Raw genomic sequence first — 17,587 nt, forward strand, 5'->3', positions numbered from 1 at the left:
AAATTAGAAATAAACTAAAGTTAAATAACACACAAATGCATTTTCTCTTCTTTTTCGTTTTTACGAAAAGTAAAAGAATAAACAGATAAAGAATAGATAGCGAGGTAAAAACTTTATCACATAATATTTTTAGATAACATACAAAGAAATAATTTTGAACCAAATAAATAACCGTACACAAAGTGTTGCATTTTTTGGTCATTAGTAGACTTAGGCAAATATGCAAATTGCAGTATTTTGCATATAATGCATAAAAAATGCAAAAATTTTCAATTTTGCCTATTTTTGTATAAGTGTGCATAAAGTGCATATAATTTTAAATTTTGGTTGTAACTATACATATATTTTTATATTACTGTAACGAGTAGCTTGGAAATCTCAATATTAATTTTGTTTTATAGTCTCTTGGTGCATATTCAAATTTTGGGAATCTGAATGTAGTAACTAATAAAAGAGCGGCTTATTATATGTACACAGTTTTGTCACGTTTTGGTTATAAAAGTTCCAAAATCAGCCAGTTTATATTTCTAGGTAAAAATTTTTATTTTGACGGCCCATTTTGCTTTTATTGTAAAATAAGCCGTGAACACGTGTCTTCAGGGCCGCGTTTAGGTCAATTGACGCCCTAGGCAATTCTCTAGTAGCCGCCCTTCAAACATGTACCATTTTTGCGAAAAAAATTGAAGAAATCTTTATTTCAATAAGAATACACTAAAAATGGATTTAAACTACGATGTTTATATACCTATAACATTAAAAATTGTCATTCCAGTTCGATCACATCAAAGACTTCTTTTCAAAAAAAAGACTTTTCAAAGAAACATTTTTTTCTTGACAAAATCGACAAATTTTTAACACGTGCTTGCGTCATACTTGATGGGAAATTATTTTTAATTCTTGACATTTTCGAAAATGACCTTTCAGCGGACACGTTGGCAATTGGGATGCACAAATAATAAATGTGCAAAGCAATGCCAAAATTAGAGAAAATATCTTTCAATCCACTTAGTGCAGTCGCTGAAGGTTTTCACCTCCGATTTCGTTGAACCTCCATCGATTTTCATGAAAATTGGTGAGTAGTTAGAGAATAGCTCAAGGAACAAAGGTGACATGATGCCAACTTGCCCTTTTACCGTGGTGGTGGATGCAGCCCGTTCTCGGGGGTGAATTTTTTTTATATAATACCATATATCGATAAAGAGAATCTAAGCAAAATTTGTTTTATGAAGTTATTAATATAAATCAATACTTTTTGAGTTATTAAAGATCAAAGATTTTATTTTTTCGTAAAAAAATGCATGTTTTAAAGCTGTTTTTCACGTAAAACGCAAAAACTATAAGCTTTTACAAAAAAATTATTATTACCAAAATTGAAGATCATAAAAAGCTGAATACACTCCTCACTTAAAGAACTAAACTAATGTTAAGTCAAAGTGAGTTATAGGTAATAATTGAATGTATATTTTTTTCGACGAGTACTCAAATCTAAGTATTCAAGCTTGAATAACCGGAAAACGATGCATTTTATAAAATATACCTAATATAATCACTTATCAAAGAACATCGGAGTACCTATCAAATGAGCTCCAGTAGAAGTTAATATCATCACAAATAAGCAAGTTATGATGAAAATAATAGAACCCTTTAGAACTTTTTAGGAAAAAGTGAAAAATAAAACACACGCCATTTCCACAAAAATTAAAATTTATAGTACCTAATCCTTAGAAAAATTTCTTTATATTAGAATAAGTAATGATTTTAACAATTTTGACCGGTTTAAAATGCATCTTTTGGAAAAAAGATATGATTTTAAAAAATCAGAATTTTTAAAATCATCGTAATTTTCATTTTCTTATGATAATAACTTCAGAAATACTCAATATACGTTTAAAGTGATATATGTATAACCAAATTTTAGTTTTTTCTGTATCAAATATTTTACCTTTTTACCATTTCTGTAGGGTAAAAAACGAACGAGATAGAAACTTTCTAAATTTAAATTTTGCTGCAAAAATTATGTAACCGGGGCCATTTAACCTTTTATTTTAAAAAAAGTAACGGATGGTAACGGGTTTAAATGATTAATTTCAACGTGGTTTAATAGCCATTATAATTAGCTTTCAAATGGATTTTGGGCGAACCTGATATAGTAAAAATTAACGGAATTATTAAAAAAAAAACAATAACTTATTTGGAAAAAATTTTTAAAAATAAATTTGGAAAAATATTTTTTGCATATTTCGTGCATAAATTTTAATGCTATAAACTTGTTCGGGGGCTCATTTGATAGATATTTCTAAGTACTTTGACAAAAATGTTTAATGTTATAATTTGGCAATTATAACTTTTTTGTAAAATCTTATAGTTTTGAGTTATTTATGAAAAATCTGTTAAAAAAATGCATTTTTCTCACGAAAAATAAAAATTTTTGATCTTTAATAACTCAAAAAGTTTTGATTTATTTTAATAACTTTATGTAACAAATTTTGCTTAGAATTTGTACCTTTATTGAATTTTGGGGATATTATAATTAAAATAATTTTCACCCACGAGAAGGGGTGGTATCCACCCCCAGGGTAAAAGCGCAAGTTCACAATATGTCACCTTTGTTACTTGAGGTATCCTCTAACCACTCACCAATTTTCATGCAAATCGATGGAGGTTCAACGAAATCGGAGGTAATAGCTCATATCCACCTTCAGTGACTGCACTAACTCTTCTTTAATAATATTAAGATGTCAATTAATTGGTGATTTTATTGTGGTATCCAAATAACCCTTTAAGTGAATGCATTCATGTATGAATAATGTATCTCGGTCGTCTTTATTTTGTATTAGATTTCAGCTTCTTTAATGGTTTTTTCATTGCTTAATTTTGGCAAATCTATTAATAACACGAAAACGTTGATAAATAAGTCGATAAGATTCCAGACGTCTATTCAGGTCTCTTATCAGAGTGTCGATTATAATATAATATGTGTGGATTTCCATCTGATTACTAGCTGAAAAGTTTAGTTCATCATCGGCCCCCTCGTCAAATTGATTTTTTCTTTTTGTCTGTCTTATTTCTTTTTATGTTCTATTTGGGCACAATTTTTTGGCTTCCTTGTAGTAAAGTAATTTGAAAGAGCTTCATACTCTTTATCTAATGACAGAACCCAGAGCCATAATTTTTATATACAAATATTTTTTGTACAGACAGTTCAGTGTCGTGGTGTCATTCATCAAACTATAGTTTTGTTTAGAAAACTATTACTCAATTGGAATCCTCCAAATAATTATCATTGTTAGACAGTACATTTTAAATAAAATAATTTGAATAGTTATTTCAAAACGTTAAAATTAATACATATTGGATGGGAAATTTTTTAAAAATTTAAAGCAACCATGGAATAAAACAGTGGTTATTACCAGGGCCTAGATTTCGTGCACTGTAGATATCTACATGTCGCTTTCTATCTATATTTGAATATCAAAATATTTGAATTTTTAGCTTTAATTGAATTATTTTCTAGTTTTGCTAGGTTATACTCTAATTGATAAACTAGAGCAAAACAAGAAAATAATTCAATTAAAGGTAAAAATTCATATATTTTGATATTCAAATATCGATAGAAAGGGACATGTAGATATCTACAGTGCACGGAATCTAGGCCCAGATTCTTTCTCAAGTGGTTCAAGTACTAGCTGGGGCATTTTTCGAAGCACTTAATTTAGAACCAACTATTATCGTAAATTTGAACAATGCCCCAATTACATCAGTTAATATCGAAAGAGGTTTTTCTATGTAATCAGATAGAAGCCATAAGTATTTGTTAGAAAATTTTGAACAGCATTTGATAATTATTTATTGTTACCACAATTCGAAATAATATCAATTATTTATTTGTTAAAATACTTAAATATTTAATTAATTAGCTTAGTTAGTAAAATATATACATGTTAATTAATACACCATGTTGAGATATTGTAAATATGTTTGTAAATAAAAAAATACTGTAAATATTTTTTTTAATTACATGCATATTTTCTAGATAAACGTGCATATTTTTGGGTAAAATACTGCATATTTATGCGCATATTTCATACCTTTTTATTTGCATATTTGCCTAAGTCTATTCATTAGTATTATTATTTTTCTTGCCTGAATCTGGTTCCGACGATGGCGGCGGCATAAATGTCGGTAATTGTTTCGGCGGTGGTGACATTCCAGGTGGCATTTGAGGTTGCATTTCAGTTGCCGAATCTCCAGAGTTCTGATTATTTGTTGAACAAAATTCAGAGATTAGTTTGGCACCCTCTGGTGAGTTGTCAGCAAATATTCCATAACGTGTCCATGATGTTTCACCATTAGCGCCTTTGGTAAGAATCAAACTACCCATTTGGTCTCCAGCTATTAAAAAATGTTAAAATTGAATATTAATCAATATTCGCGTATTACAGACTCAAAACTTAAAAATATGAATGAATGAACGTACCAAATTTTTGCGGTTGGATGCATCTCAATGAAACTTGTTGCATTCGATTCGTAAGAAGCTTGGTAAACTTTGTGAACTAAAGTGATAATGACAAAATGAAAATTTCATTATTGAACAAGGAAAATGCATTTTTCAAAATGTTATGACGGAGATGGTCTACGAGGCACCTTGTGCTCATAACGGGTCTGGAGTTTTATGGAAATTGGATACAAATTCAGTACAAACTCGTTAATCGTTTATGATTGCTGAATATTAATATAATGTCGGCGATGGTTTCCAAGGCACCTTTTATCCAAGAAAATATATGTAAACTCTTGGAGTTGTATGTATATTTTTTTGAGTAGAAATATGCTTTATTGTAGTTGAAAATTGTACAATTTTATAGACAAAGCTTTCAAACAGTCGAAAATGAAAACAATAACGAATACAATTTACAAAAATTACATAAATCGTCAAAAAAAAATAAGTAAAACAAAAACAACCTCTTACAAAATTTAAATAAATTGCAAATAATCAACCTTAAGAAAGAATAATTTTTTATTTATATTTTATTATAAAATTACATTTATGTGTGATAAAAATAACTATTATCTACTCATATTATGTATAAGTTTTTAGTTTGTGAAAACTGTCATTATAGGTAGCAGTTCGTGAAGGATTTAAGGTGTGCGTGAAGTAACACTGTATTTTAAATGGAATTTATTTTTCGCACTGTTTTTTGGCACACTTTCATGTAAACAAATATCCTTAACTTTCGCGTTGTCATGGTGATGGCATGTGAGCAATAAATTACAACAAAAGTTTTGACAGTTTTGTGGTTTGAAAGTGGTGAAAATTTGTAAATGTCAAAGTTCTAAACATTGTAGGATAGAAATGAATTCCAGTGACGAAGAGTTACAATTTTTTTTATTTGATTATCGTAGATAAAATATTGTATGAAACTGTGCGTGAAGTACTTTTTGCGAACTTACGCGATGTATAGCACTCGATCCGCTGTCGCTCGTGCTCTAAACTTCGCGTGCGGTCGCAAAAAGTTCGCACTACACCAACTGTTTCATAAATAACTATTTTGAGCAAATGTTTTATAATGCAATGTTCATTATTTTCTTGATCCGCCCTCTTATCATCTTCGTCTATCGACTCAATTTCGCATTTTTCGCGACTTGCGCAATTAACTCTTGTACAATTTTTGCACGCGAGACTACAATGCAATCCGTGTTATCAGCATCCACATGAATTTCCACAATTGGTCTTGCACCCGTAAAATGTCAACTCATGAACCTTGGTGGACCAGGTACTTGTATCCTTTTGATGGGAACTTAAGTTTGTTCTTTAAGTTCCCATTTCTCAGTGTATACAGTTTAACCTTCCGATGACCAACCTTTTTTTGTTACACGGATGACCAACGAGGGTCAAAAATGACCCCAGTCAAAAATGACAATTGACAAAAAAATTAAGTTGTTTTAAGAAATAAAATAATATATTCGTAATTTTAATATTACTATTGTATCAATAAATGGTAAATAAACATTAGTAAAACATATTTTTAATTACAACTGAACAAAAGCAGAAATCATTGTTCTGAAATTAGAATTAAATAAATTTTAAAATATACTAATTTACGTCGCGACAGGTTTAACAAACAATTTTTTTTCAATATTGGACTGTTTCTTACATACAATTCCACATAATAGACGGTATTTACTTAATATAAAATTGGAACATGGAAGGCCAAGGGAGTTCGTCTTTGACTCCAAATTCAGAAAAAAAAAATTTTTCGTAAAATATAGGGAATTTTTTTTATTACAAAATATGAGGGTGTCTAGAATGATATTAAAGTCAAATAAAAAAATAATGAGTTTAAAATTGAAAATATTTCTAAATTTATTAAATAAAAACCTGCATTGGGGTCAAAATTTACCCCCTTGGTCATCCGAAGTTTAAGCCATTTTGCTCTCCGTAGAGCCAGTTTTGTACCTGAAGATATACTCTACGTGCTGGGTAACCGCATCAACTGTCGCATCTATATCTCTCTGCCAACTGAGTCGTACTCTGATAGCGAGGCCCATCATAGGTACCAGATGTCATTGGAGACCATCTCCGAAATGTTATTAGTGTTCAGCGACTCCAAAAACCTCTGAGTAAAGAGTTTGCTCCGATTTTGTATCGAATTTCCATAAAATTCCTGGAGAGGAGACCTATCTCCCTGGATCCCAAAAGGATAAAAATCAAATTTAAAAATTTAAATTTCTATGTTTAACTCATTTTGAAAAATAAGTTTTTGAAATTTTTGAAATTTGAAAAAAAAATTAATTTGGGCATTAATATGTTAGGACCGCTGCTGACAAATGGTAAATGTAAGTTTATATTATTTTTTCTACAAACGTTAGTTTAATGTGTTAAAAGTGAAAAAATGTGTGTTAAATGAGTGTTAAAAATGAAATTTTTAGCACTCCATGGGAACCCTAAAAATGTCACTTTAAATTACTGGGTGCTTTAAAATGTTTTAGGCACTGCAGTTAAAATTGAAATGTCAAATTTTGAAAGCAAACGTCAAAATATTTATATTTAATTTATCAACATTAATATTAATATTTCTTATATAATATTAAATTTCTTGCACTGAAATTTTAATTTAAATTTTCAATGTATTAAAGGTTTTTTAAAAGGTTTTTTAAAATTTAATTTAAACTTTATTATTGCATTTTTAACACGTTTATAGAAAACATATTGTATGATATACCTACGTGTTAAAAGTACATGTTTAAGGCACTCATGTGAATTGCAGAATTCGCTTCGCTCATTCTACAAACCTTCACATGCGTTCCTTAAAATTGTACTTTTAACACTTATATCACAAATAACTATTATCTACTAACACCCTACTATACCCTTTTAACATGATGAAATAAATACTTAAAATTTTACTTACTAGATAATATTTGTATACCAACTAAATTTTGGATAATTAAGGAAATTGAAGCGATGATCTTGTAAAAGCTTTCTATTTTTGGACCGAAGAATTCTTTATGCTCGTTTATTATACTGGTTATGTAGTTACGGAAGTCAATAATCTGCATATACGCGAAAGATAAAGTCCCATTCTTGGCACCCTGAATTAAAGAAACGATATCGCTGATTAGTGGTAAACTGAGGAAATAATCGACAGCAAATATTCCTTTTGCTTCTTTAAGTACTTTTTCTAATCCTTCAAGGATAGATAATACCAGGGTAAATATGGTTTTTATAACAGCAAAAACGCGATCTCTTCCAAAACCAACTAAAGATATACCACCACTTGCTATAGTCACTTGGATGCCTGCTACTTTACGTACTATATTTCCCAGTATTCCTGTAAAAAATAATGTGGTAAAACAATAATAACAATATATTTTGAAGTCTATCCTAGAAATTCTAACCTAAACCCTTTGTAAGGATATAAACAGTAGATCATATGATCAGTATGATTTTAAGAGTTGATAAAAAGGTTTAAATCCGGCCACTCACGATACTGCGGAGTCGATAAATTTTGTCGAATTCGACTAATTGACAAAATTTTGATCATGTGTGACAGTCATCCAACAAAATCGTTACAATTTTACCAAAGAGAAACTGGTTTCTATACTGCAGTACTGCAGAATTGATATCATCGACGATTTCGTCGAACGATACCGCAGTATCGTGAGTGGCCAGCTTCATAGAGCTGATGCAGTAAAAGATTTTAAATCAGAAGGCAAAAAAACTGCATAAACTGAAGACAAATATTACGATGTTTGTATGATATTAGGAGATGATCCACTTTTGACTACTAGACAAATATCCAGTAAGCTTAAAATAAAATTTCGTATTTCGCAAAAATTCATAATGAGAATTAATATTCGTACACAGACCAATAGTAGGGGAGGAAAGTATGCTAAATGTGCAGTCACTCGAGCGTTTTGGGGACCTATTGGGTTGTGAAGAGTAGGTTCTAAAACCAAAAAATTTTAAGTAAAGTTTTCCATTTTAGTGAGGACTTTCCATTTTTAATTTAATTTTCCATTTCCAACAATCGTTTTTTCCGATTATAGCGCCATTTATCCATAATTCGAAAAAATGTTTCAACTAAAAGTTACTTATTTTTACGAAAGGAATCCGAATCAGCAATGAAAAATGGGGACTTCTATTTAAAATCTCAAATAACCTCCCACCCCACATCCGTGGAGGGTCGTGTTTGGTGCCATTCGATAGATTTTTCAAATATAAAGTGTATTTTTCAGTTTTTCGATCTGATGTTCATTTCGCGAAATATCGCGGGATTCGTATTTAAAATCTTAAATTGACCCCCACTCTCACCGTTGGGAGTCGTGTTTGTTATCATTAGGTAGATTTTTGACAAATATTGAGCACGTATTTTTTTAATTGTTAGATCTATCGTTCATTTCGCGAAATATTCGCTTTTTTCTTTGTTCAATTTTGTGACTCGCCCATTTCCTCACGATCTGCCCAAATCGTCAGATTTTTTAAATATACACTGTTTTGCATGTATTTAACTTACCTTATCTTAATCTGACGATTTCGAGTTTTTCTAAGGATAGATTTTTTTCTGCCCCTCCCCCTTAACGAACTCCCCTGTATTAAGAGTCACATCTACAGAGGTAGAGGTACATCTACAGGGTACCAGGTTTCTCCCCATATGATAATCTGACGCTCTCGAGTTCCTGCAAAAATCCCCGCTTAGACTCCCCTACCACAAATAAAACAAAAAATATGGTAATCTCAGGTAATCCCAGTAAGTATAGGTGCAAGCGAGAAGTGGACAGCAAAGTAATTCAGCAAGAAAGAAGTATCAGCTAGCTGTGAATACCAATTAGTTATGGAGTTACAAAACCGAAAGATGCCCAACATATAAACAATACCAACAGAATAGCAGGATGTCTTAAACACACTATTTGGCGCAACACACATCTACGGACAGAAACAAACAAACAAACATTACTTGAAACTGTCTTTCGGTCCTTTTCCTAGACGAAAATAAAGTAGATACGTGACCGTCTCCTTCCTGCTTTCTTCTATATTAGTCGTCTCCGTGCTTATAAATTGCAAAAGCCGGAGGTTTAGGATGCAGCCAGAAAGCAGTTTCTTTTAACGAAAAGTTTAGATTTAAAATATTGTTTATTATTTTTATTTTGGTTATTTTTAATTGTTTAATTATAGTAAACTTTGTATCTGGGCCTTTTCATCTTCCTCGTTTGATGAGAGATGTCGCTGATTTGCGTCTCAAAAGTGAAATTATTGCGTTCGCGATAATTTCTCTTAAGTAAGGGGGCGCCACCCGGGGCGCCGAATTTTGAGGGGCGCCAAATTTTGAGGGATGCTGATACAAAAATAAAATATTTTTTACATTATTTTTTTATAACTTTGAGCAATATTCCTAAGACATGATTGAATAGTAATTTTAATAATATGAAAACTATTGCTAGCTATAATCAGAATCAATCACTCAAAAAAAGAGTAATAGACAAAAACAAAAATTTTCTAATCAATGTAATGCAACCTAAGAATTTTTATCGCCCATACAATATTAATGCCGACTAAAAATGTTTTTCACTATCTAAAAAGTTTGTTCAGTTTTTAAAAGGACATTTTTGTCAAGTACCTATCACTTATGGTAACAATGTAATACATACATTATACATACTTAAAAAAATTGACAAAGATCAAATTTATGAATAGTCAGGGATATTATAATAATGGCGCTTGTATATTATGACCGAGATGTTACATACGCCTCCGTGGTTAAGGTTAAATAATTTTTCCACCTACCTCTACCGAAAGTATACTTTTCCGGACCTGATTGTAGGGAGCAAAGTTGTACTTTTCCTCCCTAGGGAGGAAAATATTTTTCCTCCCTAGGGCGGAAAAGTAAAAGTGACGTCATGGTATTTCATTTATGAAATATAACTTATTGACGCCCTGTACAATATCTATTTTCTATTACGTAAGTATCTATAGATTTTAACGTTTATTTAAAAACACTCTGTATTTTGCAGAATGGTAAAAAACAGTAAATTGTTATTCTGATTAAACAATGTTTACATTAATAATTTGACTTATATTTGACAGTTGACAGTTATAATGTACCTACTTGTTGGTTTTAGTTCTAATAAATTTTGTTGGTTAGTTACATAAATATATTAAGTAAAAATAAAAAAATGACTTGTGAGGAAGGTGGAAAACCCATATGTATAACATGGGAGTAAAGTGCCTTTTCCTCCCTTGAATGATTACTGCCCTCCGCTACGCGTCGGGCAGTAAACTTCATTCTCGGGAGGAAAAGTAGCACTTTCCTCCCTTGTTATACAAATAGCTATTGTCTTTCTGTTCTGTAAACTTCCATTAACAAGACTGGCGTGTGCCCGTGGGTCTGTAATAATTAAAGTGAAATAAAACAAAGATTTGTTAGATATGTATTGAGAATTTGTGGTATTGTGGTATTAATTAGATATTTTTTTTATTTTTACGTTATATAAATTTCGGTAAGTAGGTATCGACGTAAAAAAATATATAAAATTTATGGTAGGAAACATAATATTAAATTGCACATTGTCAGGAGGTAAACAGAATTTTGAACATTTGAAATTATTTTTTAAAATTATTATTCTCATCCGTGTTAGTAAATAAATTTACCTATTCTTTCATTTAAAAGTGATTTATTTCTTCTTTTGACAATTTTTTCTGGGTGTGGACGAATTAGAGATGACAAGTTCTTTTTCATATGAATATGTTATAGAAACTATTTTGAATACTTTGTAAGGTTAAGATGTTTTAATTTTGCATAAAAACGGCGCGTTGCATGAAAACAGGAAATATCAATTTTTGTATCACAAATTGAACGAAGAATTCCAAAATGATATTTTATTTGAAATATGTCAGTGGCGTACTTTTTTTCCTTTAAAAATGTCAGACCATTACTCGTATTCGCGCCAAACGGTAGATATAAAATTCTTAATTTTATGTCAAAAAATGCGCAATAATTATCTCTTAAAACCCATTAAATTTCATTTGCATATTCCAACTGGTTTTAGAGCACTAAATAAATCGTCAGTCTGTAAAAAAATTTCAACAGCCTCTATCTCGGAAACGAAGCATTTGCGGACATACTTTTATGGAAACTGTCATTATTTTTTCATGTAGTCCTTAAACTTTGTCGCACTTATTTAGAAGTACCCTGCATATTACTAAAGATTTAAGCAGTTTTCACTGTATTGGATTAAATGGACTGCATATTCTATTATCTATTTTGATAGCTACTTTTTTATTCTTGTAGACTACTCTTATTAATATTCGTGGAATTTCGATGTCTTCCATTGCTTTCCATAGTTTGGTTGTGAGTATAGAAGCATAGTCCTACTCATTATATGAGATAAATAAAAAAATAATTGAACGATTTTAATTGCATTTAGATTTAGATGATTGTAAGACCAAGGATAAGACAGTGCCTCTAACATGAATGGATAAAATAAAAGTGTACAAGCTCGTGTTTGCAAAGACTATCGTTCTGCTTTTTTATGCCATATGGATGCCACTCCCTCAATTTAGTCATTGGGGATGCAGCTATATCTTGCGCAAAATCAACATCTTTTTTGGTATTGTACAACATTATTAACAGTTTTTTCTGCTTGTTGAAAATGTGCATTTATCTTTATCTTTTATCTAGCTCCTTCGTCGTTTGAACTTTCTTATGCTTATAATATGCTTACAATATGTTGGATCAGTTATACATAATAACTATTGTACTATTTTTTTTAATTAATAATACAGGCTGTAACAAAAATACAGGTCATAAATTAAACCACATATTCTGGGACCAAAAGTAGTTCGAATGAACCTAACTTACCTTTGTACAAATATGCACACAAAAGAAGTTACAGCCCTTTGAAGTTACAAAATGAAAATCGATTTTTTGAATATATCGAAAACTATTAGAGATTTTTTGTTGAAAATGGACAAGTGGCATTCTTATGGAAAGAACATCTTAAAGAAAAATTTTAGTGAAGTTTGTGCACCCCATAAAAATTTTATGGGGGTTTTGTTCCCTTAAACCCTCCCAAACTTTTGTGTACGTTCTAAATATATTATTATTGTAGTGCCATTAGTTAAATTCAATATTTTTAAAACTTTTTTGCCTCTTAGTATTTTTTCGATAAGGCAGTTTTTATCGAGTTTTTCTTTTTTAATATGTTTACATAAAAATTGTATGAGGGTTTTGTTCCTTTAAACTCCCCAAATGTTTGTGTACGTTCCAATTAAACTATTACTGCGGTACCATTAGTTAAACACAGTGTTTTTAAAACTTTTTTGCCTCTTTGTATTTTTTTGATAAAGCATCTTTTATTGAGATGTGGCTTCTTTTTTAATATGGTTCAAAATATACTTAAAAATGTGAATCATAAATAAATTTTCATATTATTACCAAGTCTCCATAATCGTACTTTACCATATACAAATATGTGGTGGATTTGACAAATATTGAACTATCTCGATAAAAACTGACTTTTGGAAAAAGTACTAAGAAACAAAAAAGTTTTTAAAAACTCGTGTTTAACTAATGGTGCTACAATAATATTTAAATTGGAACGTACACAAAAGTTTGGGGGGGTTTAAAGGAACCAAACCCCCATAAAATTTTTTATGGGGTGTTCAAATTTTATTATAATTTTTTCTTAAAATACTACTGCCATAAGAATACCACATGTCCATTTTCAATAAAAAATCTCTAAACGTTTTCGATATATTGGAAAAATTCGATTTTCATTTTGTAACTTCAAAGGGCTGTAACTTTTTTTCCGTGCACATTTGTACTGAGGTAAGTTAGGTTCAATCGAACTATTTTTGGTCCCAGAATATGCCATTAAATGTATGACCTGTATTTTTGTTACACCCTGTATATTTTCACATAGTTAATTATAGTGAAATTTTTATTTTCTTGTCATTTCTTCTATTTTTTTATATTTGCCGTAAATTTGTAGGTATATTCTTGTATGAAAGGGAGCCAAATTTTATTTTGCCCGGGGCGCTCAAAACCCTAGGACCGGCCCTGTCTTTACTCAGATTTTTCAGTAAGTACTTGAAACTGTCTTTAAGAAAGTAGAGACATGACCGTGTCCTTTCTGCTCTCTTCTATATTAGCCGTCGCCGTGCTTATAAATTGTAAAAGCCGGAGATTTAGTATGCAGCCATAGAGCAGTTTCTTTTAACGAAAAGTCTTAGATTTAAAATATTTCTTATTATGTTTATTTCAGTTATTTTTAATTGTTTAATTATAGTAAACTTTTATCTGGGGCTTTTCGTCTTCCTCGTTTTACGAGAGATATGGCTGATAAACCAGTAAGGATCTGTGAAAAAACGTCTATTTTTGGATGTGAAAGGTGGCATTCGGATTTTTGCAGATAAAGTTAGGTGACACCTTCAGTAATAATAATTCACTTATGCTCCTTCTCAAATATGCCCAGAACATCAATAAAAAAATTAAAATATTTAAAAATTTCGAAAAGCGTCGTTTTTTTTTCTGCTTTCTTTGCTTATAACTTTAAAACGATTCGTTTTGGAACAAAGTCGTAGAGAAATAAAATAAAGATAATTAAATTTTGTATGATATACGACTGGTCAAAAATGTCTTAACGTATAACCTTTTCTGCAATATAGCAATAAATACAAAATAAGAGGGCAACATACGCCTGTTGTTATTTAATGTTTTTTGACCACTTTGGTGGCACTTAGAACCTTAGTAATTCGCTTAGGAAATTCTTTGTAACATACTTAAATCGTGTACCAAATTTAATTAAAATCGACGTAATAGATTTTGCATCATAAATTTGCAATCTAAATGTTTTTAAAAAAGTTAAAATTTTTTAAAACCTTTCTGAACAAAAAGTAGACCATTTAGAAGTTGTCTATTTTTTTACATATAAAGAGATTCTCTATCTATCTAATACACCTTACATAATTAAAATCGGATTATTTAAGGGGCCTCAGCAATGTTCTAAACTTATAAACAATTTTTTGGCTTACAAAAAAATAACTTTGTTTAATAATAAAAAAATTAATTTTATAATTAAAACCGGTATAATTTGACTTAAACTTTCAAATGCTGTCAGCAAAATTGCTATTTTATTTTTTAATCAAAAGTTATTCGCGTTCAAAAATTGTAATTTTTCGAATTTTTGAAAGTTCCACTGCGTTTATCTCGAAAACTATGCATCCTACGAAAAAACTTGTAAGAGCATGTTTTGCTTAGAATTACCCAAGAAGTACAAAAAATGTTTTATTTTGCGAAAAATCGATGTTATGTAATTCCTCAAGTTCTTTGCTTATAACAATCTTATCGACATCCGGATCAACTGTTACCCAAAAAAATCGTGTTCTACGGGTCAAAAAATACATAAAAATCTTGGGTACGTCCATCTAAATAAAGGAGCCCGTAGCACCACCTCCTGGCCACAGGACTAATTTGTTTATAAGCCAAAAAATTGTTTATAAATTTAAAACATTGCTGAGGCTGCTTAAACAATCCGATTCCAATTCTGTAAAGTGCGTTAGATAGGTGGAGTGCTTTTTTATATGTAAAAAAATTGACAAATCTTTGTATGTTCTAGTTTTTGTTGTGCAAGATTTTAAAAAATTTTAATTTTTTAAAAAAAGTTTAGATTGCAAAATTTTTATTCAAAATCTAGTAAGTCAATTTTAATGAAATTTGGTGTACAGTTTTAGCACATTACAGAAATTTTCTAAGCGAATTAGTAAGGTTCCAAGTTTAACTTAAGTGATGGAAAATCATTGAATAATGACAGGCTTGTTTTGCCCCCTTATTTTATATTTATTGCTATTTTGCAAATTAAGACATTTTTAACCGATCGCATCTGATAGAAAATTTAATTATCTTTGTTTTATTCCTATACGACTTTGTTCCAAAATAAATTGTTTTAAAGTTATAAGCAAAAAAATAGAAAAAAAAACGAAATTTTTTTTAAATTATTAAATATTTTATTTTTTTTATTAATGTTCCGGGCATATTTGAGAAGGAGCATAAATCAATTATTATTAACGAATTTATCACCTAACTTATCCGCAAAAATCTGAATACCACCTCTCACATCCACCTAAAAACAGATCCTTACTGGTCTATGAATTGCGTCTCAAAATTGGAATTATTCCGCTCGCGGTAGTTTCCCATAAATAAGGCAGTTCGTTAGTATTTGGTTCAGAGTTGTGACTACATAGCTCCATTGATAAAGCCTAGGAGGCAGAAATAGATATCTGGAGATGGTGGTCCAACTCTGAATAAAATAAAAAAAAAACTGTCTTCCCTCCCTCTTTATTATTTTATAGGACAGTAGTTAGACCAGTTATGACTTACACTGCGGAAATAAGACCTGACACCACAAGGACAAAAAGACTGATGGAAACGTGTGAAATGAAAATAGTCCGAGATATCACAGGAAAACCATTATGTGACAGACAACGTAGCATAAAGCTGTAATAGCACAGGCAAGCTCAGGTAAAGCTGTAATATAGAGAACATAAATGACTGGACACTGAAAAGAAAAAAAATGTTATATCCATAGAAGCAGAATGGAAGACTGGTAAAGATATCACGGGACAGGTCACCAAACGGCCGAAGGAGTATAAGAAGGCCAAGGAAGAGATGGAGTAACAACCTGGATGATGGAGTAACAACCTGGATATCTGGTGAGGAGGCATCCGAAGATGGAACAGGAGTGAGCCTATTAAGGAAGCAGGAAGAAGAATTGTTTTAAAATCCGTATTAGTGCAGTCACTGAAGGTGAATATGATCTATTGCCTCAGATTTCGGCGAACCTCCATTCATTTTCGTGAAAATTGGTAAGTGCGTAGAGAATACCTCAAGGAACGCAAGTGACATGGTGCTAACTTGCGCTTTTACCCTGGTGTGGGTGCCTCCCTTCTCGGAGGTGAAAATTATTTTGTTAAAAATACAGAAATCAATACACCGAAAAATTATAAGCTGACATTGTTACATATAAATTGATTAAAATAAATGAATACTTTTTCAGTTATTAGAAATTGAAAAGTTTAGTTTTTCGTGAAAAAAATTATAGTTTTAAAGCGGTTTTTCATAGATAATTCAAATAATATAAGTTTTTACATAAAACTATCATTACCAAAATTGAAGCTAATAAAAAAACGAATAAATTTTGTACTTGAAAAACCTTCTAGTATTAACTCAAAGTGAGTTATAGGTAATTGAATTCTAATCATTATGATTAAAAACGGAAAAAAAATACCAAATACGTGTTAAAGAAAACGTATACTTATAACATATATATACCAAATACTTATTAAAGTACTCAGAAATACCTATCAAATAAGCTTCAGGAAAAGTTGATCATCAAAATTTATGAGCATCAAAATTTATGCTCAAAAAGTTTTTAAAAATGTATGCTCCAAAAATGTTTCTAAAAAAATGTTATTGTTTTTTTAGAATAACTCCGGTATTTTTTATTTGCAGTATTATAAAATCATCCTTAATCTTTTAAAACTGTTCATTTTTAAATATAAAAGGTTAAAGGGCCCCAGTTACATGGTTCTCAAGTAAAATTTAGTCTTTAAACGTTTCCAGCTGGGTAATTTTTTATCCTACAAAAATAATAGGAAAACGGAAACCTTTGTTAAAAAACTTAAATTTTTTCCTAAAAGAGAGATTATTATAAATTTTAATTTTTGTAGAAATGGCGTTTTATTTTTCATAATATCTTCTTAAAAAATCGTAAAGTGTTCTCGTATTTTCATCATAAATTTAAACGCAGAATGAAAGACTACGTTATTACTGAGGGCCGAAAGTCCCTTAGAATAAATAAAGTTTTTTTTAATAAAATATTAAAAGTCCCACTAAATTTTCTCATTTATTTTCACACCTGTACTTATTAAAATAAACATTATACAAGTTTTCAGGGACTTTCTGCCCTCAGTAATAATGTAGTATTCCACTCTGCGTTTAAATTTTTAAAAAATATTTATTTTTTTTAATTCGACAAAAATGAATCAATTTAAAACACATTGAAAATTTTGACAGGCGACATTTTGCGCATT

At 30.3% G+C, this 17,587-nt stretch overlaps 1 protein-coding gene across 1 annotated transcript in view; it reads right to left on the reverse strand.

Annotated features, from left to right (window-relative positions):
* LOC114334969 (uncharacterized) overlaps positions 1-17,587 on the reverse strand; it is a 129,346-nt gene that overhangs the window by 46,905 nt on the left and 64,854 nt on the right. Inside the window, exons 5-6 of the mRNA XM_050652838.1 lie at positions 7,410-7,829; positions 4,144-4,392 (exon numbers count right to left, since the gene is read on the reverse strand). Of these exons, the coding sequence (XP_050508795.1) occupies positions 4,144-4,392; positions 7,410-7,829 (669 nt within the window). The remainder of the gene's footprint in view (positions 1-4,143; positions 4,393-7,409; positions 7,830-17,587) is intronic.

The sequence above is a fragment of the Diabrotica virgifera genome, chromosome 6, assembly GCF_917563875.1.
Source record: "Diabrotica virgifera virgifera chromosome 6, PGI_DIABVI_V3a".
Lineage (NCBI taxonomy): Eukaryota > Metazoa > Arthropoda > Insecta > Coleoptera > Chrysomelidae > Diabrotica > Diabrotica virgifera.